Below are 24,502 nucleotides of genomic sequence, written 5' to 3' on the forward strand. Positions count from 1 at the left end.
TCCCATTTCTTCCCCTCACTATCCTCGGAGCCTGAAGGCTGTGCTGTGCAGGGACGAGTCCTCCCTTCACTGTCTGGACCCTGCTTTGGGCCACCTGAGCTTAAAGCAGAAACCTTTGGGTGCCTCCTTCCTATTTACATCCCTTTTTTGTTTTTACTTTTTATTTTCATGTATGTATACATGTATTTTTAAATTTGTTCTTATTAGTTACACATGATAGAATGTATTTTGACATACATGTATGGAGTACAACATTCTTCTGGTTGTACGTGATGTATAATTAATTACATTGGTCGTGTAATCATACATGTGCATGGATAGTAATGTCTGATTCATTCTACTGTCTTTCCTATTTCCGTTCTCCCTCCCTTCCCTTCATTCTCCTTTGTTTAATCCAAAGTACTTCTATTTTTCCCTATTGCCCCCTTATTGTGAGTTAGCATCTGTATATTAGAGAAAACATTTGGCCTTGGCTTTTTGAGATTGGCTTATTTCTCATGATAGTCTCCAGTTCCATCCATTTACCAGCAAATGCAATAATTTCATTCATCATTATGACAGAGTAATATTCCGTTGTGTGTGTATACCACATTTTCTTTATTCTGTAGGCATGTATTTTGTTTTGTATTTTTCAGTGCCAGGGTTTGAACCCATGGCTTTCCTCTTGCTTGGCAAGTTCTCTACCACTGGACTTTTCCCCAGCCTTTTTTTATTTTTTATTTTGAGATAGGGTCTTACTAAGTTGTTCAGGCTGATTTCCAATTTGTGATCCTCTTGCCTTAGCCTCGTAAGTAGGTGGGATTATAGGTGTATACCAACACAGTCTGCTCTATATCTTTTCAAGATGTGGTCTCCTTTTGCTGTCCAGGTTGGCCTTGAATGCCTAAGCTCAAGCATCTTTTTGCCTCATCCTGGGACTACAGGTGCATACCACTGTGTCTGGCTTCCTCCTTTGTTTTTCGATTATGTTTATGACCACTGTAGGACTTCCACCCTGATGGCCCCCCTAGAAAGCTGGCTCTTTGGATCTTTCTGAAGTCCAAGCCAGGACACCAGGGGTCAGGATGTTTCTTTCACTGCTCCAGGGCCACGAGTAGAAGAGCCAGGCCTGTTCTATCTGAGCCCCCAGGCCCCTTCTGCTGCTCCTTCATTGAACCAAAGCCCTGGATGGGGGTTGGTGAAGCCCTGAAGTCTTGACTGTCTCAGGGAAGCAGCACGCTGAGGCTGGGAGATGCTTGGGGAGCAGTGAGACCTCAAGATCCTCCCTAGGGACAGAAAGGGGCCCAGGATGAGCTATCTGACCTCTCTTTAGTGGGGGAGTATGTGCCTCCTGACCACCCCATGTGACAAAGCCTAGGGGGCTGAGCATCTGGAACCCAGCACTGAGCTTGGCTCAGGTGAGGGTCTACCACTGGAAAAAATCTCCTTGGCCTAGGAAGGAGCCCAGGGCTTCCTGATGAGCAGCCCTACCCCACACCGTTGTCATGGTAATCCAGAAGGGCTTTGGTTGCATTGCAGTGGAATGCTGGGTATGCACACACACACCCACACTCACTGGATGGGCTGGTGCTGCCTGCCTGGCTGCACCTCCTCCTCTCCTCTTCCTAAGGCCAGGGACTTTGGTCCAGAGACTGAGGGGCAGTGAAGCCCTCTTGAAGCTTCTCCATGAGCAGATACCCTGTTGCCTGTGGGGACAAAGGCCACCCCCAGGAGGACCTGCAGCCTCTTTGCTTCTAGGAGGGAATCTCCAGCCTGGCCTCTTGCGCCAGGGTAATAGGATGCCTGGGGCCCAGCTGCAGCCTTACCTGGGGCCCAGGAGATTGAGATGCTGAGGGCTCAGAGATAGGGCTTCTCTTTTGTGAGTCTTTCTGAGGTCAGCAAAGAACTTTCTATTTTTGAGATTGGAAATCACTCTAGTGATCTGGGGTTAGAGGTGGCTACTGACCTTCTTCCCAACCCATGTGGCTTCCTGTGGCCCTTGGGCCAACAGCTAGGTGCACCCATAATGGGGAGTGGCTCTCCGAGTACTTTTGCAGGCCTTAGTGCTGTGTGCCTGGAGGCCTGGTGCCCTCCCCAGGGTGAGCTAATCCAGGATGCTTGCTGGAAGCCAGAGGGCTTTTGGGGCAGTGGTCTTCTTGGGCTCCCCTAGCCCTCTCTCTGCTGCATTGCAAGTCTCTTCACCCCAGGTCTCATGTCCTCATGCGGAGTGAGATCATGGGACCAGCTCACAGGACTGGAGGCTCAGGTAGCCTCCAGCTGCATTGCTAGGTGACTGGGGAGAGGGCTTGCTTTCTCTAGGTCCTGGTTTCTGCACCTGTGAACAGAAGGTAGAAGATGCAGGCCAAGGTGCATTTTGCCTCAGCTGTGCCTCTGAATGAGAAATGCTTGGTGACAGCCTGGCCCTGCCTCACTCACCCACCTGTTGCCTACACCAGCCTCTCTGCTTCCATCTCCTGCTGTGTAGGTGTTAGTTCTGCTGTCTACCTCACACCTCTTTGCTCAAATGTTATTTTATAATGACTTCAGTTACACTCTGATTGTACACTGTTATCATCTTTAAAAATAGAGCATTTGAGGCTGGGTGTGGTGGTGCATTCTTGTAAGCCCATCTATTCAGGAGGCTGAGGCAGTAGGATTACAAGATTGAGGCCAGCCTCCATAACCCTGTCTCAAAACAAAATAATGGCCAGGGATGTAGCTTTGTGGTGGGCCACTTGCCTAGCATGCATGAGGCCCTCTATTCAATCCCTGGTACCCCACCTCATTTGATATGTGGCAGATTCTCCTGTGTTAATGTTCCTTATGGCAGTCTTCCAAAGGAGGTCCTGCTACGGTAGTTTTTACAGATAGGGAAACTGAGGCACTGACTTTGTGACTCATTCTGGGATAGGGCCCTTGGGCAGGTCTGGGGTTTCATTCAGGCAGTCTTGTCTCAGGTTGTTCCCTCACTTCCACTTGGCTGCTCTGTGGCGCTTAGAGTGATGTTGAAGGCATAGTTATTTCCATTTGGTCTGGTCTGCCTCCCAGTGTAGATATTCCGTGGGCTTGGGGACCTTGTCCATTCTGTTCACTGTGTCTCCAGCTCCTGGCACATTGTGTGGCTTGGATAATTGTATTATGAAAGAACAAATGAAGGAGCAGCTTGATTTCACTCACATTCTTAGTCCTCTGAAGACTGCCCACCCCCACTGCTGGCTTCCAGCTTGGTCCTTGGCCTGAGGGAGGCCTCACATGTTTGTTGAATGAATGAATAATGCGCAGACCAGTTGGAACCATCCGGTTTGCTTCTTACACAGGGATATTTGTACACTGATGAGAAGACAGGAGCCCAAATGACACTTCTCACCTATTCTGGGTGTCAGGGCCTGACCCTCTTCCTGACCTGAACCCCTCTTAGGTCAGGGAGAGGGGCGTGGGGCCCTGGTTCTCAGGCTCCAGCCCTGACTTCCTGTGCTGCTGTGGCTGGGTGGGAAGGGAGCAGTGAGAAAAGCCCCTGGAACAACGGGTGGGGGAGTGTTTCCAGGTCTCCCACGCTGGGGTCGCCTCTGTAGGCTGAGGAGGGGGCCCTGGGCCAGCTCCTTGCTGGCTGCTTCCCTCCCTCATTCATTCCCAAGGAGATCGTGGGAAGCTTGGAGGAGGCTGGCCATGGTTGGGGTGAGCTATTTTTGGTAACAGGGTCCTTGTCTCAGGCTCCAGGGGCCAGGGTGACTGGGAGAGAGCTGTTTGCATTTCCTCTGGCCCCCTCAGCCTCCCCCCACCAGGGCCCAGAGGGACAAGGCTGCCTGCCCGGGATGTGAACTTCTCTCTCCTTCCTGGGGGCCTTGAGCCTTCCTGCTGGCAGCTCTAACACCGTGGGAGGCCACGAGGGGCACTGCACTGCCCTCTCTAGGACTTCCCCAGAACTTGGCCCTAGGCCTACCCTCTGGCCCGCTGGCAGCTCCCAGAGGCAGTGGTAATCCTGCTAATCCTGCGATTTGCACAGTGCTTTGCTGAGGGCAGCATGGGTACCATGAGCCCTGTTTTACAAGAGAAAAATGAGATTTTGAGAGGGTGTGGGGTCCCCAGGGTCATATGGCTCAGGGGTGTGGGCAGGGTAAGGGATGGAGTCTCAGCCTCTTTTAGGCACCTGCTTTTAGTCCAGCCCTCCCAGGAGGTGAGGCATCCACCAGGGCCTATTGACACAGCTGTCCTGGTGGGGTTGGAAGTGGGCTTTGTCCTGTGTGTATGAGGTCTCTTTTGGCTTAGGTCAGCCATAGGAAATTCCAAGGTAAAGACCAATCTGTCCCTCTGTGGGTGCTCAGATGGGTGGGTAGCAGAACTACCCTAGTTGAGGCCCACTCCACACCTCCACCCCTTGTCTAGGGCTCCAGGGGCTAGTACAACTAGGAGAGAGCTGTGTGCATCTCCTCTGGCCCCCAAGGGGCCCTGATGGCTCAGTCCTGGTTTTGCATCCTGTAGAGCACAAAGGCCCACGAGAACAGCAGGGACAGCCGGCTGGCATGGACGGGTACGCAAGAGCACCTCGTGTCCACGGGACTCAACCAGGTAGGGACTTCTCCAGCGTGAGCAGGGCACTGTCACGTAAGTCCTAGTCTAAAGGACTAGGGCGTGTCTAGTCCTTTAGACTCCTGACCTAGGAAGGTGGGGTAAGGCTGGTGGGAGGTAGGGAGCTGATGTCCAGTTCCAGGCCTGTCCATATACGGCCTGCCTCTGCAGCTGGGTCTCAGAGCCCCAGGGGACTGAGGGCTGTGGAAAACTGGTGAATTCCATTTGCAATAGCTAAGCCTGACCTTGGGAGCTTTGGTGGCCCCACAGGGACCAGAGTCCATGGAGGGAACCGCCTCTGTCCTTTGTCACCTAGGGGTTGTTAAAGGAGCAGGACATGGAAACCCAGACTCTTTCTCCTGGCATGTCTTCCCCTGCTCTGCCCTGTACCAGGCATACCCTCAGGCATTGGGTTTCAGGAGGCCCTGAGGTAGGCAGGCCAGGACCCTCTGAGCCTCTCTCTGGCCCTCCCCACAGATGCGTGAGCAAGAAGTGAAGCTGTGGGACACCCGTTTCTTCTCCAGTGCCCTGGCCTCCCTCACCCTGGACACCTCACCCGGGTAGGAGCTGCAATAAGTTGGGGGTGGGGGCTGGGACCAGAGGACCAGATGAGTGCTGAGCCCAGGTCTGGTGCATTAGTCATTGGTAAGGGTCCTTAATCCAGCTGGGCAGTGAGTCAGGCTGGTCACCTGTTACCTGGCTGCAGGTGCCTGACTGGGCTGCAAGGTCTATGTAAAAGACTGCTCTCCAGGAGTCCCAAGTTTCAACAGCAGGGGCACTGAGGTAACCTCCAGTTAGCCAGTGAGCCTGACCTGCCCTGGTAGACCCTGGTGGCAGAGTGGGTGCTGGGTCATGGGATATGGCCTAGGGCTCACAGGTGTATTTTGACATTTGGGAAGGGGATTGTGACCTGGAAGATGCACTTGATTTTGTTGAAGATATTTGTGGGACTGAGGACCTGGGAGACCTAGAGGAAGATGGTTATGGGATGGACAGGTAGAGATGTTGGGAGTGATGAGCAGATTTAGAGGGGCCAGTGGCAGATAGGAGTGGGCTTGGATTCCACTGAGGTTTATGACATTCAGTCAGCACTTGCTACATGGCTGTCCCTGTCCGTCCCCAAGTGGGGCTGGTGCCCAGGAAGCATGGGGGAGGTCCAAATACACCTTTCCTTCCATCCCCACCAGAGTAAATGGAGGAAGGTTTGTGGAAACCCTGGTGGGGTCCCCAACCAGGCCGGCAGCTTTGTGCAGAGATGGCATTGGTCCACAGTGGCAGAGAGCCAGCCATCAGGAAGCCTGCAGTGAGCACTTACAAGGGAGCAGTCGTTTAGTCTGCACGACCACCCACATTATAGCTGAGGAAACCGAGGCTTGGGAAGGTTCACACTTAGCCAAGCAAGGATATGGGGGGAAGGGGCAAGGACTTGGTCCCTGTCCCAAACTCCAGCTGTGACTCATGGAGGGGCTGGCTTGTGCTCTTCCAGGCAAGGGGATTGTGGACTGCTAGAGTTAGGAAAGAACCTTCTTATATTAAAAAAACCGAGTCACAGAGGGGCAGAGACCAGGAGCAGCAAGGGCAATGTGTCTCCCTTGGATCTTCTAGAAGAGCCCTTGGCCAAGTGTTCCCTAGCTGAGAGTGCTTCCTAAAGAGGGGGGCTTGGTCAGGAAGACAGAGACCTTCCATCCCCTCCTCTCACACCTAGGGAGAGGGAGACTGGGACGCTGTTGGCATGGCCAGTTTTACAGGTGAGGAAGGCAAGGCTGAGTGAGACTCAGGACTTTCTTCAGCCTCCTGCTGCTCTAGGCCTGGGGGACAGGGGGTTCAGGAAGGAAGTCAGCAGAGCCCAGCCTGCCCTGGAGGAACTGGCACAGCTGGGCCACAGGGTCCTACACCCATCATCTGTTCCACGTACCCACCCCAGCCCTGAGGTTGCCTTGGTGCTGCCCTGGCATCTTGTCCTCCAGACTTTCCCAGACCAGTTGACCCCTTCCCCGCAGGCCCCCAGCAGAGGCGTTGTGGGTGTGAAGGGACCCAGCATCAGCAATCAAGTGCTCACCCGCCCACTGCTTCCTGCCTTCCAGACCCTGCCCTCAGTGATAGGTCCTCCATCCCCCCGCAGAGCAACTCCCACCCAGCCCCAGCATGGCCCCTGAAAGTTAACGATGCTCAGACCCCACGGTGCCACTGGCCAAGGCTGACCCTGTAATTACAGCAGTTAAGAATAGCCTGGAAGGACCAGCAAGGACTGGAGCTTCTCAAATCACTCCCAGATGGGTGTCCAGGCCAGTGTCTTGCCCCTCCATCCCCAGCCCTGGCCCTGCCAGAACCCTTAGCAAAAGAGCTAGCACTCTCAAGCTAGTGGATTCCAGGGACGCATGCCAGCCTCTAAACTGAGAGGCGGTGGGTCCCCTGCTCCCATGCACCCTGGAAGCCAGAGCCCCCCACTGACTGGAGATGGAAAGTGCACAGGGCGTCAGCTGTAGGCACAGCTGCAGGGAGGCTGGCAGCGGTGTGCACTCAGCTGCCCTCAGTTTCTTCTGTTTTACAGATTTTCCATCTTGGTTTGGGCAGAACAGAGTGTGCTCTTAAGAGTTATAGGAGCCAGGGGTCAGGCATTCACCCCACTTCCTCCTCCCCTGGGGCGGGAGGGGCTCTATTGTGGTTCCCATCTCTGTCCTTCCTGCCATTTGTGGAGCATCTTCACTGGAGCATGCCACAGTGGGAATAGTTGGGTGTACTGGGAAGCAGGCCAACCTCAGGCCGTGTGAAAGGCTAGCGGGAGGGGCAGGTACCTGGCACTTTTTGTGTGTAAGGCAGGCCCCATGCTTTGTGCCGGGTGGAGATGGGGGATATGAGAGGGACCAGCAGAGCTCAGTGTTCAAGAAGCAGCTTTTCCCTGGTCCAGGAGACATGCTTTTGGGTGTGAAATGGGAGGGGGTATGAGTGTGAGGGTGCTGGAGGAACCTATGCTCTATCCCCTATAGCAGCAGGGGTCATGGCCACCGAATCTTCCCCTGTGGCTGGCAGCCCCAGCTGGGCCAGGGAGCAGGTGGTGGGCTCATCTTGTTTGGCCGTGAGCAAGCTGCTGCTTCATCTGCCTGAGGTGCCAGGGACAGAAGCAGAGCCCATGCAGCCCAAATGAAACTACACTTGTGGCAGGAAGGACCCAGAATAGGGGGCTGGCATGTCCCCATGGCTGCCCCTGGTCCCTGGCTTAAAGCCACCCTGGGTGAGGTCTGTACCTTTCCTGGGCCCTGCCACCCCACCCAGCCAGTCCCATGGGCCAGGTTTGCTTTGCGGTGGAAACATTTCCTTAGCAGCTGCCGTACTCAGCAGCGGCCCACAGGCCCACAAAGGTGCCTCTGATGGGGCTGCTGAGGGCAGCCGCCTAGCCATGGCTGCTTCCTAATGGAGCCCAGGCCTACAGGAAATCCACCTGGGCTGCTGCTACCGCCACTGCTGCCTTAGGAGGAAGGGCCCCACCCAGGCCCACAGCCACCTCCTCTGCCACATGACTTACACCGCCTGCCTCCTCCTCCGCGTGCCAGAGCCCTCAGCAGCCACTAATTGAATCCAGAGCCTCGCGTGGCCAGGCCCGACTCTATGTTGACATCAACACCCCAAGCCTCTGGGCCTGGCTGTGCTTCCTTCTTACTGCTGGGGTGAGGCTAGGGACCAGGGCTGTGACCTGTGGGTGGACACTGGTGTGGGGCCTCTGGGAGGCTTGCTCCAGCTTTTGCTGGGCTTCTCACTGCCCTGGGACCCACTCACTGCCCCTCGCCCTCTGAGGGTAACAGGAAGAGATGGTGTACATCCGTCACTGTCCCCAAGCTGCCTTGGGGACAAGGCAAACCTGGCCTGTGGGACTGGCTGGGGTGGGGTGGCAGGGCCCAGGAAAGGTACAGACCTCACTCAGGGTGGCTTGGGACCCACTGCCCCTCACCCTCTGAGGGTAACAGGCAGAGATGGTGTACATCCGTCACTCTCCCAAACTCAGTCCGGGCTACAGCTCTCCTACACATCCCTGGCTCTGCCCCCATCTCAACCTGCAGTTTTGGGGGTTCTAGAGTAGCTGAGTACATCCCCAGTGCAGGGGGCAAAGGGACCCCATGGAGCCACCAAGCCTAGTGCCATCTGTAAACCAACAGCCCTTTCGGCCCTGTCTCTGACCTGCTCCGAACAGCTCTGGCTGGCCCCCTCCCTCTGTACCCATCAGAATTCTGGCCTTGGCTATCCACCCTCCCTCTACCCGTACCAAAACCCTCTTCACAGCTGGATCAGAGGGCAGAACAGGACTTCCCAGAAGAGCCTGTGGGACTGTGGGGAGGAGCTGGGGCCACACATACCACCTGGTCTCAGGACCAGACAGCCATGAGACCTGGAATAAGACATCTTAAGGCACCCCCTCCCTGGAGGTCAGATGGTGAACTGCCCATGAGACCTGCCCCTGAGGAGGGGATGACCTCCCCTGGGTCTCTCTGGGCCCCATATCTGCCACAAGCATCTCTCAGACTCAGGCACTATAGTTCCTGCTGGCAGAAAACTGGATCTGGCTAGGGTGAGGCTGCTCTAACTGGTCCCCTTTCCCAAAGACAGGTGGCCCTACCCCTGCCTGGGTCTCACTTCACTCCTGACCGGGCTTCCCTTCTGGCAAGACCCTCTGTGGCAGCCCTTGAAGCCCAGACCTGATGCCCTGTGGGGAGATGTCTGCAGCCTCCCACAGAGGCTAGCCTTCCCATCCTCCCTGAACCCAACCTGTGTACCCCAGGCCAAGCCTGAGAAGCACTTACTTCATTTTGTTTTTTATTTTTTACAAAAGGCCTTCATATCATCGTTTGTCTTATAAAAACCAAAGTCCTTGTCTCTGAGTTTGAAAAACATTTTCCCAGCATAAATGGGAAAGGATTGCTTATAAATACACTTTAAAAAATGAAACAACAGAAGCAAGTCCACATGTTCCCAGAGCACCTTCCTTTCCAGTTTCCTGTGTTCCTGTGCTTCTGGGGCTGAGGCTGGGGCCACAGGGCCCATCCCCACCCATGTTCTTTCTGAGGGCTTCCTTCACTAGCCCCCAGTCTCCTTGGGTTGGGTGAGCCCAGCAGGGCCCCAGCCGCATTACCAGCACACGGCAGAGCCTGCCAGGCCCCAGGATTGCACATTGAATAGGTGGAGCAGATGCCAACCTTATAAGCACTCAGGCTAGGGGGCTGTCAAAGCTCATTACCTGGGCCACAGCAACTCACAGAAGAGATCAAGGCAGAGAGGGGCAGGGACTAGGAGTGGTCACATAGCCCTACCCAGCACATGTGTCCCTGGGATATGCACTGAGAACTTTCTTGTGTGGCAGCAGAGGGTGCTGGCTGTGAACTCAGCCCATGGCTCTCCCTGAGGCTTAGATATAGGGTTTTGCAGGGAGGGCACCTTGGAGGCTGGGCCCTGGGTAGCCCATGAGCAGCACCTCACACTCAGGCCCACCTGGCAGGGCCTCCCCAGCACCCTCAGTTGCCTTGGGGCCTGGCTCCAAAGGGGCCTTGACACCTTCTAGCTCCAGGGGCCCTGCCCCTGGTCCCACCTGGCCCTTGCCCTGAGCCACAGCTGCTGCCCGTCCCCTCCGCACACAGTAGGCTGCCCCTACAGCAGCCAGCACAGCCAGGAGCACAGCAGCCAAGGCAGGTGCAATAAGAAGTGGCAGGTTGCCCTCTCGGGCCTGGGTGACTGGGGCATGGTTGGAGCGGACAGCTGGGGGTGTGCGGGCCTCCCCACAGGCCTCTCTGCCTTCAGGTACCCGCCCAGCTCCCAAGGGTGTGACGCAAATGGCATAGGTGGCGTTGGGTCGCAGCTGGGTGACCGTGTACTCTGTGAGTGAGGCAGGAAGTCGCAGAGTCACCAGCCGCTTGTCAGGGCCTGACAGGTTGCGGTAGGTGAGGCGGAGGCTCCTGAGCTGCAACGCGCTGCCCTGCAGGTAGCGCTGCAGTCCCACACGCAGGGAGGTGGGGCTCACTGGCTCAATGCTGAGGGGCAGGGGTTGGGGAGGCCCTGGTGTGTCAGGTGTGGGGCTGGACTGCGGCCCCTGCCCCACTCGGCTCTCACAGTACAAGCCCCTGAAGCCCACAGGGCACAGGCACTCCAGGTGCTGCCTTGGCCCTAGCTGGCAGGTGCCCCCGTTGAGGCAGGTAGATGCAGGACAGTCCTGGGCCCGGGAAGCAGGCCCTTTGGTTGGCAGGGCAGTGGATGGTGGGCTGGGGGCCTTGGTGGCTTGCTCAGTCAGGCTCAGCCAGGTAGGAGCCAAGCTGGAAGGTAAGAGTGTGGGCTCCCCCACTACTGGTCTTGTGGTAGGGGCTGTGGCAGTGGTGGTGGTGGCTGGGCAGCCAAAGTCAGCATAGTCGAGCTCCAGAAGCAGTCGGCCAGCATTCTTTGGTGGAAAATGGCAGCGTGTCTCTTCAGGGCTGGCCAGTGTGATGTGGCTGTCACGTACCCAGGAGCCGAACCAGCTCAAGGGGCACACGCAGTTGAAGGGATTGCGGGCAGCTGCCAGGAGCCGCAGTCGGGGGAAGAGGCCTGCAAGGTCACTTGGCAGGGCCTGCAGGCTCAGGTTGCTCAGGTCCAGCTCCTGCAGGGCGGCCAGGCCAGCCAGGTCCTCAGGCCGCAGCTGGGCAATGCGGGTGTTACCAGCCAGCCGCAGTCGTGTCAGGCCCCGCAGGACTCGGATCACAGGAGGAACGTGTTCTAGCTGGTTGTCAGACACATCCAGGTCATGCAAGTTGCGTAGGTGGCCAAAGAGCCCCTCGTCCAGCTGCTGCAGCCCCAGGCCAGCCAGCCGCAGTGCCTCCACGTTGGCAGTATCCAGGATCCCGGGCTCCAGGGCCGGGAGGTGGTTGTGGCTGAGGTCAAGCAGAAGCAGGCGGGGCAGGTGCAGTGGGGGCAGTGCCCGCAGCTCATTGTCCTGCAGCTTGAGCTCCAGGAGGCGATCTAGTGCATCGAAGGCGCCGGGCTGGATGTGGCGGATGCGGTTCTTGCCCAGGTAGAGGCGCTCAAGGCGCCGCAGACCACGGAAGGTCTCGTTGGTGATCTCACGCAGTTTGTTGGAGGTCAAATCCAGATTGCTGAGGTTGGTGAGTGGTTGAAAGATGCCACCAGGCAGGCTGGTGATTTGGTTCTGTGACAAGTCCAGGAGCTGCAGGCCTGGCAAGCTGGCAAAGCTGCTTGCATCAAGTGTGGTGATGCCGTTCTCAAAGACGTACAGGCCTGCCGTGTCAGGTGGCACGTCTCGGGGCACTGTGGTCCCCTGGCGGGCAGTGCAGAAGACTGTCTGTGGCTGGTTGCACTGACAGCCAGATGGGCACCCCTGCACCCTGGGCCCTGGGACCAGCAGTAGAAGCAGCAGCAGGGGCTGTGGCAGAGGACTCCTGGAGCGCATCTTCTGTCCCTGGGAGCAAAGAAGCCATGAGTCAGGGCTGAGAGATCAGCTACGCCAGGAAGGGCCAGAAGGGATTTCATCACTCCCCGCCCCCAAATGCAACAGAGCCCAGTGATTATGAGTCAGGTCCCCCGGCCCGGTTCCTGGCCCATCCCCATCACTCCCTTACCATGTGACCTTATCTTTTTTTTGCACTAGGGAGTGAACCCAGGGGCACTTTACCACCAAGCAACATCCCCATCTCTTTTTAGTTTTTGAGACAGTCACTGGGGTTATAGGTGTGTTCCACTGTGCCTATCTGACCTTACAGTTATGATTTTGGCTGTTGTGAGCACTCCGTAAGCTGATGTGTGCAGATGAGCACAGGGACTGAGGGCCACTGAGTACCCAGTGACCATGTACTCTTCCTCCTCCTGAACCCAGATCTCCTACCTCTTCCTACCTGTGGTAGAAAAAGGGAAGATCAGGGAAGGAGAGAGAATTGTGTGTCATGGAGTGGCAGTCCTTCCCAGCAGCATCTGGGAGAGACTGGGCAGGCAGTCAGCCCAGGCGCGTAAGCAGAGAAGCTGGCTGCCCCAGGCTGCTGGCCCCTGGGCCACGTTCTTCATCCCTCCCTCCTCCAAGACCGCAGCAGGAAGACTTCACATGGAAACTATGGGATTGGTGTTTTTCCATTTGTGCAGTCAGACCTGCCCAGGACAGGGGCTGTGGGCTGCCAGGATGTGGCTTAGGGGGAAAGTTCCTGGAGGAGGGGCAGGCTGGCTGCAGTCCTTGGCAGGTGTCTGCTTGTCCTCGGGAAATGGGGAAGCAGGGAGCCTGCCCCTTCAGACCCATTTCCAGACCAGGACAGAACTAGAGGTAAAGGGCCCCTTGAGGTTGGGTGGGGGGCACTGGTGTGAGGTGGCCACAGAGGCAATGCCAGGCTGTACTGAAGCCCCAGGTTCACTCCTGGGCATGACACTGAGAATAGTGGGCAGCAGCACCCCTCAGCAGTGGCAGTGTGCAGCCACTTCAGGGGAAGCTGCTCTTACCACTCCCAAAGGGACAAGAGGAAAGGGGGCCCTCAGAGGTGCCAGAAGGTCTGAGCTGTAGCCCAAGGCCTTAAGGGTCTACCCCAGGACAGGGTCCACACCTTCTTTTTCTTTTTTTTTTTTTTTTTTTTAGTTGTAGTTGTACACAATACTTTTTTATTTATTTGTATGTGATGCTGAGGATCAGACCCAGGTCCCCACACATGCTAGGCAAACGCTCCACCACTGAGCTACACTCAGCCCCAATGGTGTTCTTTTTTTTTTTTTTAATCTTTTTTTGGAACTTGGGGTTGAACCCAGGACTTTGTAAACGCAAGGAAAACACTTTGCCACTGAGCTACATCCCAGCCCAGTCCATACCCTCTAGATGAAGGATGCCGTGTCTTGACTCTTGCTCCTAACTGGAACAGCTGAGACAAGATGGTCCACAGCTTGCTCCCTTCCCATAATGTAGGCTCCCAGAACAGCCTGGGGCCATATCCAGGCATGGACCTCATACCATGGGTGCCTCTGAGACTGCTGAGTCTCATCTGGAGTGCCAGCCTCTCCCCAGAGGCAGTCCTGCCAGTGGTCAGTACCTGCTGATGCTCACTCACACAAGAGCCTTTTGTGCTGGAGCTGGGCCTCTCCTTCTCTCAAGTGGCCAAAGCAGGTAACAGGACCTCCCCACCCAGCCTGCCTGCCCCAGGCTGTGGGGAGGAGCCTATCCACAAGTTCCCCGTCATCCAGGTACATGGTCCCTGGACTGTAAGAAGGAAAAGGAGTCATCCCAGGCTAGATGAGTCAGATCCTTAGGGTCTTAGGCCAGCTCTAGGTGAAGAGGGAGCCCTTATCACCCGAGTTGGTCCTGTAGGCCCTGCTCATCTGCAATGTCCCTTTGCTAGGGAAGTCATCTCCCCAAGGAGCTTCCAGCTGGGAGCCCCTCACTAGTTAGCAATGATGAAGGCCCTTCAGAGCCCAGCTGTGAAAGCCTTCCCCAACCCCCTTGAGTGCCCCCATGGTGTGACCTAAGGCCCTGTGTGCCGCACCCCCAGCCCTGTCCCCCTCTTGAGACCTGCTCCGCCCTCACTGACTCAGGATGATGGGTGGGGCCTAACCTCCAGATGTGGGCCATGAGTGGCCCCCCCCAACTGTGCGTACATGTGGGGGGTGAGGTGCCGCCCCCTGAATCAACCCTCCCAGAGGGGCCAGGCTGGGGTCAGGCCGGAGGGGACCCTACACGTGGCCAGCCTGGCCGCATTGCTGCTTCAGCTCCCTGTGGGCCTCCTATAAGGTCACGGTTAAGATTTCTCACTCCTGGCAGGCAGCTCTATGCTGAGGTGTCCAAGCTGTAAGGCTAGACTCTTGTACCCACATTTTTCATGTATCTACCTCGGACATCTCAGGGCTGCAGAGGATAGGTGCATGTGGAGCACTTAGCACTGAGTGTCCAGACTGGCTTTCAGGGGCTTGGAGCATGGCCAGGGAGGAAGCCCCTACTCTGCAGGGAGGAGGGGGAATAGCTGTGGGCTCTGGGCTTCCTAATCTGTTGGGCTTTTAATCAGCAGCCACTGGATCTGGCTTCAAGATGGCCACCTGGCTTGACAGGTGACAAGAAGGTGCATTTCAATTGGTGGAGAGATAGTAAGCTCAGAACAGGAGGGACCAAGGAGACCCAGCAAGCAGTAGTTAACTGCTTCCTGTTCCCCAAACATGCAGGGCTGAGCTCCTTTGCCAGAGTCCCTGCTCTACCAGGCAAGGGGAAACAGGAGTTTGCACTGGGGCCTTGGAAAACTCCAAATTTTCCAAGCTGTGGTCTCATGGCCAGGGGGCTCCACCATGGGGTTCCTGGCACCAAGAGCAGATGGGGAAGGAACCTGGAGAGGGCAAAGGCTGACCCTGGAGGGGACAGGTGCAGAGCAGCATGAGACAAGAGTTCAGGCCCAAATTCTGGTGAAGTAGATCCCCAAGTCCTTTCATGACTGTGGGGTTCAGTCACTCACTTGCAGAGCCAGCATAAGCATCTCTGTCTCCTTTATCCTCTGGAGCATTGCTCTTTGTTTTTTTGTACTGGGGGTTGATCTAGGGGTGCTTTACCAGTCCTTTTTATTTTTTGAGACTGGGTCTCTCAATGTGCTCAAACTTGCAGTCACCCTGCTTCAGATTAAATGCTGAGATTACAGGTTTGATTTGCTGGGATTACCATCTTGTGCCACTTTGCCCAAAGCTGTTGTTTGTTTGTAAACAGGGATTCAGATGCATGCCTGATGTTTGTCCACTTGCGGGTGGGGATGGAGGTATCTCCTGGGGTCTCTGCCGCCCTGTGCTATCCAGTGATTACAGCCCTGGCCTGCGCTTTGAAATCTGATCTGCCAAGCTGAAGCAGAGTAGGGAAACCTTTCCCTCTGCTAAGGGTGGGGGAGGGTTCTGGAACAACCCTGAGCTCTAGGGTGCTGTGAGGAAGGGAGGGCTACAGTGAGGGCCCCGGCGTCATGACACCATGACCGGGTGTCAAGGTTCCACCACTTTTCTTTGTCCTCAGCACTTATCCGGTGGTCGGTGAACATTAGTTGTCAAGGGTGTTACCTGTATGCATGGAGTCCTGACCACCCCACTAGGGGGCAAGTTTCCTCAGGAGCCCACTGTGTATCTTTATGCCAACAGGAGTTCCCTGGACCCAGGTTCAAGGCCACCACAGCAAGGCTGCCTCCACTGTCAGGATGGTGGGAAGTGTGGTGGAGTGTCCTTAGTTTTAGAAATGGGAATGGGGGTGAGCTGTCCCTTGGCCAGCCCCCTGCTGCATATGACCTCTGGGAGGGGCTCTATGAGTAAGAAAGACTAAAGGCACTCGTCATCTCAGTACCCTGAGGGACCCAGAACGCTCCTCACAATGAGTGTGCGACACACTTGTGGGCAACCACTTACATGGAGGGACGGGAACATGGGTGGGGTAGAGTCTAGGCATTTGGGTGACCACATCAGCCCTGAAGCTGGTACACCACACTGCTCCTGGGGAAGGCCATGTACCCAACTGGGCAGAGGACATTTGGACAGACTGACAGATGACAGAGCTCACACTCCCCCTCCTCTTGTGCCAGATGCTTCAGAGAAGGTGTGGGGGATGGGTGCGTCTAATCTGACCCCATGGCTCTGGGCTATTGGCTCCTGGTGCTGGCCCGCCTGGGCCTGGGCTCCACACTGCAGGCCAGGCCTGGCAGCAGCCCAGCCCCAGGAGTCTGCCACCCCCGCCCCTCCTCCCCAGGCAGGCGGGACTATTCTGGCGGCCGCCAAAACGGCTGGCTCCGATTTCGCTGACGTGTCTGTGTCCAAGAAGGCTTACAGCCCCAGGCCTAAGTTGGGTCCACCCCATCTCCCCTTCTCTGGGACACAGCAGCCCTTGGCCCACAAAGCAGGGCAGAGAGGTCAGGGGTCTCTGATGTGGGTCCTCACACAAAGGGCAGAGGGGCTTGGTTTCCTCAGAGGCTGCTCCTCAGAATGCGACCCCTCTGCAGGGGCTGGGGGCTGTGGCCCCTGCTGGTGGTTAAGTCAGGGACTCTCAAGCTGGCTCTGTTTATTCTGTCTGCTCTGTGACCTCACTCCAGCTCCCCGACCTCTCTGTGCTTCCATCTCCACCTGTAACCCTTGGGGCTTTTCCATCCCAACTTTTAGGAAGCTTTTAAAAAATTCTGATACCCTGGGCCCATCCAATAAAAAAACCATCAAGTAAGAACTTCTGGAGGTGAGGCCCCGGCAGAGCTGTATTTTAGAAATACAGCTGAGGTGAATCCTCTGCACAGCCATAGGTTTGCAAAGGGGACAGCCAGGGACATCAGCGTGTCTACCTATCCAGGGAGGAGGTTCTGGATCCCCTCACAGGTGTGGACTGGCTGGCAGCTGGGCCCTCCCCCTCCTCCTCCTCTGTACCCAGAAGGCTGGCCTAGCCCCAAGTGGGTGACTTTAGTGGCAGCATGGGTGACCTGGCAGCTGCCAGACCTGTCAGCCCAGGGCAGGGAGACCAGTGACTAAGACTAGTCCCTGGCTCAAGTGAGCCCTCAGGGTGGCAGGACGTGCCATTTCAGTCAGGAGAGGTGCCACCTGTTAGGCAAGGACACCTGTGGCCCCTGGAGCTATGTGGTGGCTGTGGCCCAACTAGAAATGGGCCAGTCCAGATGCCACTGTTGGCACGTGGCAGATATGATGCTGCTTGGCCCAGACGCTGGGCCTCCTCACCACCCTGTCCCCACCCAGGGCCATGCACCTATGGATTAAGGCTCTAACCCAGCAATTAACCCTGAACTTGCTAGAAGAACACTTTAGTCACCAATGGAGGTTGCCAGCTTAAGGTGCCTGGAATCAGAAGGGGTCTTGCCTTTCTCATTCTTGCTGTGTCCTGGGGTTCTTGGCCACATTGGCACAAGCAGCCCTTCCTGGGATCTGGGGACTGCCAATGGGCAGGTGGGCCACAGTCACCAAGCCATAACCCTGCTCCACATGGCTGTCACTGTTGCTCAGTGACTGGGGGCCCAGGGCTAGCAGGGGCCTTGGCCCCTTCTCAGTGCAAGCCAGCTCCCTCCTCCTCCTTAATGAAATCTCTCAGGCAGCCTCCAGGAATGTCTGAGCCTTATTGCATTCCCCAGGAGGAGCCCCGTGGGGGGGGGGGGGCTGTCCCCAGTCTTGGAGAAGAATTGGCCCCTTGCCTTACCCCACCCCCCCCAAAACCGAGGTGGCCTGAGGGAGCCTCCCCCAGCCTCCTCACACCCAGGGAGGCTGGAATGAGGAAAAGCGGGGGAGGCCTGTGGGCCTGGACAGCCGCTGAGGGCTTGGGGAAAGCAACCCGGCTGCCTCTGGAATGTGGAAACCGATAAAAGGAAAGAGGCTAAGCCCCCAGCTCACCCTCCCCAGTACACACGACTCCCTGAAGCACCTCTGCCCGCCCTGAACACAGCACTGCTGCAGTCACGCGCAGAGGCACACACCCACGCCAGATACACACCCACTGGGCCGAGCTCCTACACACACACACACACACACACACACACACACACACACACCCTCCCCCTTCTCCAAGAACTCACGCAAATTCCACAGCAGTGAGGGGAGCTGGTTTTGGCAACACAGAGCCTTGGGCTCCCCAGCTCAGGGAGGGGCTCTGAGGGGGATCTGGGGGTAGGCACTAAGCCCCTTCCCATGGGCTTGTCCGTGGTCAGGAGTGCCTCTGTGGTCTCCAGGCCCAGTGCGACCCACTTTCCTGTCCCCTGTGCAGCCTAGGGGACCCACAGGGACTTAACTTGCTTTACCTGGGTCTTGTCCCAGTTCCCCCAGGGATGTAGGGGGGGTTAATAACAGAAGCTGTTGGAATTGTGGATCTATCTCCTATCTGGGCATTGCCCTGGCCCCAGGGCTGCCTGCCAGAGGGGCCTTCAGAGGAGAGCACAGGTCTGAGGCATGTCTGGGGGGCTCCTTGTGCTGACTTCCTCTTGCCCCATTTCCAGAGTCGGGAGCAAGTGATGTTATCTGGACAAATGTCCCGGGACACCAGCCCCCAAGCCATCCCCATCTGACCCACAGGTCTCAGATGGCTGTCTCAATGTGGCTGTCCCTCACCTCCTTGAGGTTGAGGGTGATAGGGGACAGGCAGTGCCCAGGCCTCCAGGCTGGCATGTATGCTACTGGGTCCTTCCTCCCTGGACTGGGAGAGGCTAGATAATGGTCTGGAGGAGATCCAGCTGGGCTGCTCATTACCAGAGCCCTCTTCCTGCCTCTGACACAGTGTTTACAGAAGCTCCAGGGGCCGATTCCCCTGGGAGAAGACAGTAAACTCAGGGGACTGCTTTCCCATCCCCCCACCAGCCTATCCCAGCTCTGCTGGGCTTTACCAATAGCAGCGCCCCTATTGGACTTCACTTGCCCACTGGGCCAACTCTAACAGTTGCCGGAGAGTGCCAGCCTAGCTACCCTCTGTGCACCCAACAGCCTAGCAGGAATGGACCTTGGAGATTGGTCCATTCCCCTGCCCTAGGGGCTCCTGGCCTGGGAAGGGGCTCTAGATTCTGGTGCCTCTCTGGAGCTTCACCTGCCCTTGGTGTAGAAAGCAAGCAGGGGGACACCTGGACTCTGAGGGCCTCTTTCAGGGTGCAGACCCCACCCCTGCACCCAAGCAGGAGAAGCTGTCAGCAACCCTAGTGTAATAGTTAACAAGGGGCAGTGAGGCAGTGGCTGGCACCAGTCAGCTGGACTGCCAGTGACCACAGGGGACCTCGGCAGTCCTCAAGCCTCAGTGCTGCCAGCCCTGGGGACACAAAAGACTAGGCTGGCTCTAGGCCATTGGGTTCACAGCACAAGCAAAGCCCCTTTCCTGGCAGAGGCAGATGGGGCACTCTGATACCTGGAGCACAAAGGCCCTGGCCAGCCGAAGTCCATCCCCCCACCTGGAGGGGATGGGTCAATAGTTATCTTCAGCCGCCCCTCTCCTTCTTGAGGGCTGCATGTCTGTGGCCCCCAGTTCTGGTGTAAGTGACAAGGCCCTGAGGACCCCAGTCAGCCTGCATGCACTGGGGCACCGAACCGTCAGACCCCAGGAATGAAATGTAACCAAAGAATAAGGCTGGGCCATCCCCTGAAAGGGGTTTGATTCATAAAACTGGTCATGCCGGAGGGCCCAGCCGTGGGAGGAGGAAGCGAGGGAGGGGGTGTTTATTTTGTCTGCTAGCAGCCTCGCCGGCCGGTGAACCATACACACTCATGCACCCTGGCCAGCCGTGGGGCTCCTGGAGCCCTGGGACGGCCGGGGGAGGGGCACAGGGAACCCACCCGCCGCGCGCGCCTGGGACCGCCCAGGTGACCATGCGGGGCTGGAAGCCACCGTCCTGCGAAAAAAGTGCGTGTGTGTGCAGCCGTGGTCTGTGCGCGTGCACGGCAAATGTGCGCAGCCAGCCCGGCGCCCCGCGACCCCCAGCTCCGCAGACACTCACCGGAGGCGGCGGCACCCGAGGGAGCCGGCCGGGCCGGGCCGCGGCCTCAATCCTTCGCGGCCGGCCGGGCCCGAGGGGGTCCTAGGTCCGCGCTCCCTGGACCTAGAAGCAGCGGCGTCGGCGTCCTCCAGCCCAGGCTCCGGAGTCGAATCGAGGGGGCGGGTCGCGCTTTAAGGGACGGGGGCGGGGCCTCTTTCTATTGGTCAGGGCGGGGCCAACGGGGAGCACGCCTCCTTTTCGCTGACGGGGTCATTGGCCTGGCCTGGCCCTTTCCCGCCTCCTCCCGACCTGGACGAGGAGAGACCTTTCCTAGACTCAAGTGTCAAGGGCCCTCCTCTCGTTCTAGTTTGCTGTATGACAATAGATAGGTTCTGCTTTCTGTGTATAAAGCAAGCAAATACTGATTGCCACCAAGGGTCACAACCCAGATGCCCGTGACACTAGGCAGGTGACAGATATATAAGAAGCAGACACCAGGACCTGTGGGGGTTGGTGAAGGTCTCGGCCCTTCACGACCAACCCACCCTGCTAGAGCTAAGGATCCCCCTGCTCCCATTTGGTACCAGGTGTTGAACCCAGGTGCACTTAACCATTAAGCCACATCCCCAGTACTTTTTAAATATTTTATTTAGAGACAGGGTCTCCCTAAGTTGCTTGAGACCTTGCTAAGTTGCTGAGGCTGGCTTTGAACTCCTTATCCTCCTGCCTCAGCCTGCTGAGCCGCTGGCACCACCATGCCCATCTAGCCTTTTTTGTTTTTTGAGACAGGATCTTGCTGAGTTGCTTAGTGCCTCACTGAGGCTGGCTTTGAACTTGTAATCCTCCTACCTCAGCCTTCTGAGCTGCTGGTATTACAGGTGTGCCACCACCCCTGACCAGAGTTAAGGCTTTTTCCTAATATTTTTTGTTGTTGTTTATTTATTTATTTATTTATTTATTTATTTATTTTACTGTGGTGATGGGGATTAAACCCAGGGCCTTATGCATGCTAGACAAGTGTTTTACCACCAGCTAAGGATTTTTTGAGACTAAAGTCCCGATTTTCAGGTGAACTCTCTGAAAGTGTTGCTGTTGTTAGCTAATTCCAATTTCAAAACCTCCTGGGAAAGCAGTACAAAGCACTTCAAGAGCATTCTAAGTACAGCCTCTGGTGCTGAGTTTGGGGTCCTTGTGTCCCATCATCGGGGTTTTGAGCATCCGTGGACCCTTTCCCCACAATTTAAGTGAAGGACTGAGACACAGGAAGGGAAGTGGTCATCTGCCCAAGGCCCAACAGTTACTGGCAGCTTCAGGTGCAAAATGTACTGGAGATGGGGGCTGGGATGGTGGGTTTGGGATCTCACCAACTGTGGGTGGGGCCTGAGCTTCAGTTGACAGTGTCCTTTGATTGGGCAGGAGAGAGTGGGTGCCAGGGCCTGGACTAGTCCAGAAAAATCCCCTGCCATGGAGTATTCCGGGAAAACGCTCTGCTCTCCTCCCCCACTGTGTCTGTGGTCAGAGTCACGCCTCAGAGCCTTTGGGGACCCTGCTCCGTTTTCAGCTTCTGGAGAGCCCCTGAATATCACCACCCCACCCCACCCCCACCTGGCCTGCAGCCAAGGCCTTTGCTGGATGGGTTTGAGTCTTTGGGGGACCTGAAGGTTTACCCTGGAGGCTGGGCAACACCAACTGGGGACTTGTGTGGTCTCTGGAGGACTCTAACTTCAGAAGGCAAGATGGCCTATGTCCAGTTGTTGTCAGGGTGTGACTGGGACAGTTGCCTTCTAGGTGTCCCCTCTAAGTTTCTTGGTTTCCACAGGGTCATCTCCCCAGGACAGGTGGGGCTCCTCATTCCATGTTTTCTTGTATTATGGATATGGGACATGCCTGCAAACCTCGGCCTGGGCAACGCTGACCCCTGGGTGTGATTCATTTGGCCTGTGTGGCATGTTTTAAACTTTGAAGGCTTTGCCAACATTGAGAAGTCAGATGGTTTTGCATTAAAATGGGACTTCCCAGCTTGCCTTGAACAGGAAGTCTCAGCTGCCCTCTTTGGCCAGGGCCAGAGCTCAGGCTCACGGTCACCCCAGTCCCCACTACTCCCTGTTGTCTCATGCCAGGCACTTCACTCATTTCCTGCCTGGCCCACAATCATCTGAATGTGCAATCAGTGCTGTGTGGCTTCTGGTCACACTGTCCCGATGCTACTTTCCTTGAGGCGTGTGTTCTCTAAGACCCTCAGGAATATCCACAGATGCTGCCCAACCCCACCCAGGAGGATCTGACAAACTCCAGCATGATTTCCCCCAAGGGACAGGACTTCCTGATGGCCTTTTGCTTCAGTGGCCAGCTTTGGATGATGAAGAGACCCCCTTCCCCCACCTAAAGTGTTTTCCCATCCTCTGGGCTCACACAGGGCCCTATCTACCAGGGGCTCAAGGCAGCTTCCAGTGGACCTTGCCAGTTTACCCAACTTTTCCTCATTGCTTTCAAGATACCACCCTATTCAGAGACTCTGAAAGGAGGGACCCAATGAGTGTGGGGCAGGCTTGGCCCAGGGGCCTTGGACTGCTCTGGACTAGGGGCAATGCCAAGATGTCTAGGTTAGGAGGAGGCCTGAAGGTGGAAAGATGAGTGGAGAGGAAAACTGGACATGTAGTCCTGGAGCTGCTTTTGCATGCACCCCATCCTTCCAACCATGAGCTCATTACAGGAGTGCTGGTGGCATTATCAGGGGGCTAGAGCCCTCCTTCGCAACCCAGTTGATGCCTCTGTTGTCCTATCTTTTAGGACTGGAAGGTGGAGACAGATGTGGGCCCTTGACCTTTTATGACTTTGAGTCTGGAGTAAATCCCTGAACCTGGGGTCAGAGTCAGAGCCCTTTGAGGTGGCAGACCCTGGGGCCATGACAGCCGGCAAGGTACTGATACAACTCACCACCTTTGACCCTCTGCCAAGCCAGGGATTACCTTCTGCAATCCAGACCCAGACCCAAGTTAGCTCTGTTTATGGGGCCCGGAGTCAGGCCCGTGCCAGCTGTTGGCCAACCCTTGGCTCTGGTTGCCGTGACCCCAGATCCTGGCCTGTGCTGTGCTGTAGACAGCAGGATGCTCCTGCCTGGCAGAGCTGCCCAGCTGGCTCTGCCTGAGGCAAGAAGGACTGGCTTGACCTGTTGGAAGAGCTAGCCCTGCCTGCTGTGACTTCCTGCCCCCGCATCCTGAGTGCCTGAGTCAGTAGGCAGGAGCTGATGGGGTAGGGGTGAGAGGCGGGCCAGACCTCTTCCCCTGACTCGCCCGGCAGCAAAGGACCCACGGGCAGCTCATTTGCTCTCAGCCTCTGCCTCATTCCCTCCTTCCCACTTTTACTGGCCTGTCTCTGCAGTAGCCGGCATAGCCCTGCCCAGCACCAACCTATCTCCCATTGCTTAAAACACACCATCAGCTTTTTGTCACCATGGTGCACTGGAGGCAGAACTTCCCTCCTGCCACAGGCTTGTTCTATCTGGCTCTGCCCACACTAGCCCAAGCCTCAGTCCCTCACCCTTTCTGCCTGGGCTACCAGGCCCATCGCCTTTCCCATTCCTGGAAGGGCTGCACTTCCGCCTACCACAGGGCCTTTGTACAAGCTGCATTCAATGTCCAGAACTCTCTCTGCGACGTATTTGACTTCCCTAACACTCGAGTGGTAGGGAACACCCTCTCCCCAATGGCCTAGGTAGGACCAAGTCACCCTGCCCCCTGCCACATGTCCTCAGAGGACCTTTCCTTCATCACTTTTAGTTGTGGAATTGTGTCTGCCTCTAGCACTAGGCTGTGGAGCTCCTCGAGGACTGGATGAGATCTGACTTACCTTGGTCTCATGTGCTGGCCGGGTGAGGACTGGGTAGGCCAGCTGCTCAAGGGAGTGAATGATCGTGAATGAACAAGTGAATGAAGTCCTGTGGGAGCCACTGAAGGGGACCTGGTGCCAGCCTCAGCATGGAGCACCCCAGGTCACACCAGCTCTGTCCCCACTCACCCCCTACCATCACAGCAGGCAGTGGTCAGGCCAGGTCTTGAAGGGCAGTGCTGGGCCTGTTTCACCCTGTTGGCCTGAGGTAATTAGGAGTCTGTGTTACTCACAGGTGACCCACTCGGGGCACTCCAGGAAGCTGTGGAGACACCCAGGTACCCACCCAGCTTCCCAGCCCACTGTGAGGCTCCTGGCAGGGTGGGGAGAGGAGGTGCACAGGGGTGGGGAAGGCTGGGCACCTTGTCATCTGGGTGAGGGACAGTGACAACTGCCACGGCCAAATTACGGCAGGGATAGGGTACAGTCTGGGGGTGAGGGTCCCCAGAGACCGGAAAGTGAGATCAAGAGCAAGAAACAGAAGGTGGCACCTTCCAGTTTCCCCTGGGTGCTTCCCTGAGTGCTGTGATCTAGAAGGCAGCCCTCACCCTGATGGCTGTAAAGGGCTTCCCCGAAGCCCAGGGAAGGGTGGTGCAGACCCCTGAGCAATGACAGGCACTTGGCCAAGGCTGAGCCTGGCACTCAGTGGGTAGGGGTCTGGGGCTTCTTGCCCACCCTCTGTATTCCCA

General features: G+C 56.6%; 2 protein-coding genes across 2 annotated transcripts in view; one reads left to right on the forward strand and one right to left on the reverse strand.

Annotated features, from left to right (window-relative positions):
• Positions 1-24,502, forward strand: part of Coro7 (coronin 7) — a 55,440-nt gene that overhangs the window by 22,394 nt on the left and 8,544 nt on the right. The window contains exons 8-9 of the mRNA XM_076839767.1: positions 4,459-4,545; positions 5,023-5,105. Of these exons, the coding sequence (XP_076695882.1) occupies positions 4,459-4,545; positions 5,023-5,105 (170 nt within the window). The remainder of the gene's footprint in view (positions 1-4,458; positions 4,546-5,022; positions 5,106-24,502) is intronic.
• Vasn (vasorin) lies at positions 9,373-20,073 on the reverse strand. The gene is made up of 2 exons (XM_076840104.1): positions 19,947-20,073; positions 9,373-11,974 (listed from the first exon to the last, which is right to left on the reverse strand). Exon 2 carries the CDS (start codon positions 11,963-11,965, stop codon positions 9,941-9,943), a length of 2,025 nt encoding a protein of 674 aa, XP_076696219.1. The 5' UTR covers positions 11,966-11,974; positions 19,947-20,073; the 3' UTR covers positions 9,373-9,940.

This window comes from Callospermophilus lateralis, chromosome 19 (assembly GCF_048772815.1).
Source record: "Callospermophilus lateralis isolate mCalLat2 chromosome 19, mCalLat2.hap1, whole genome shotgun sequence".
Classification (NCBI taxonomy): Eukaryota; Metazoa; Chordata; class Mammalia; order Rodentia; family Sciuridae; genus Callospermophilus; species Callospermophilus lateralis.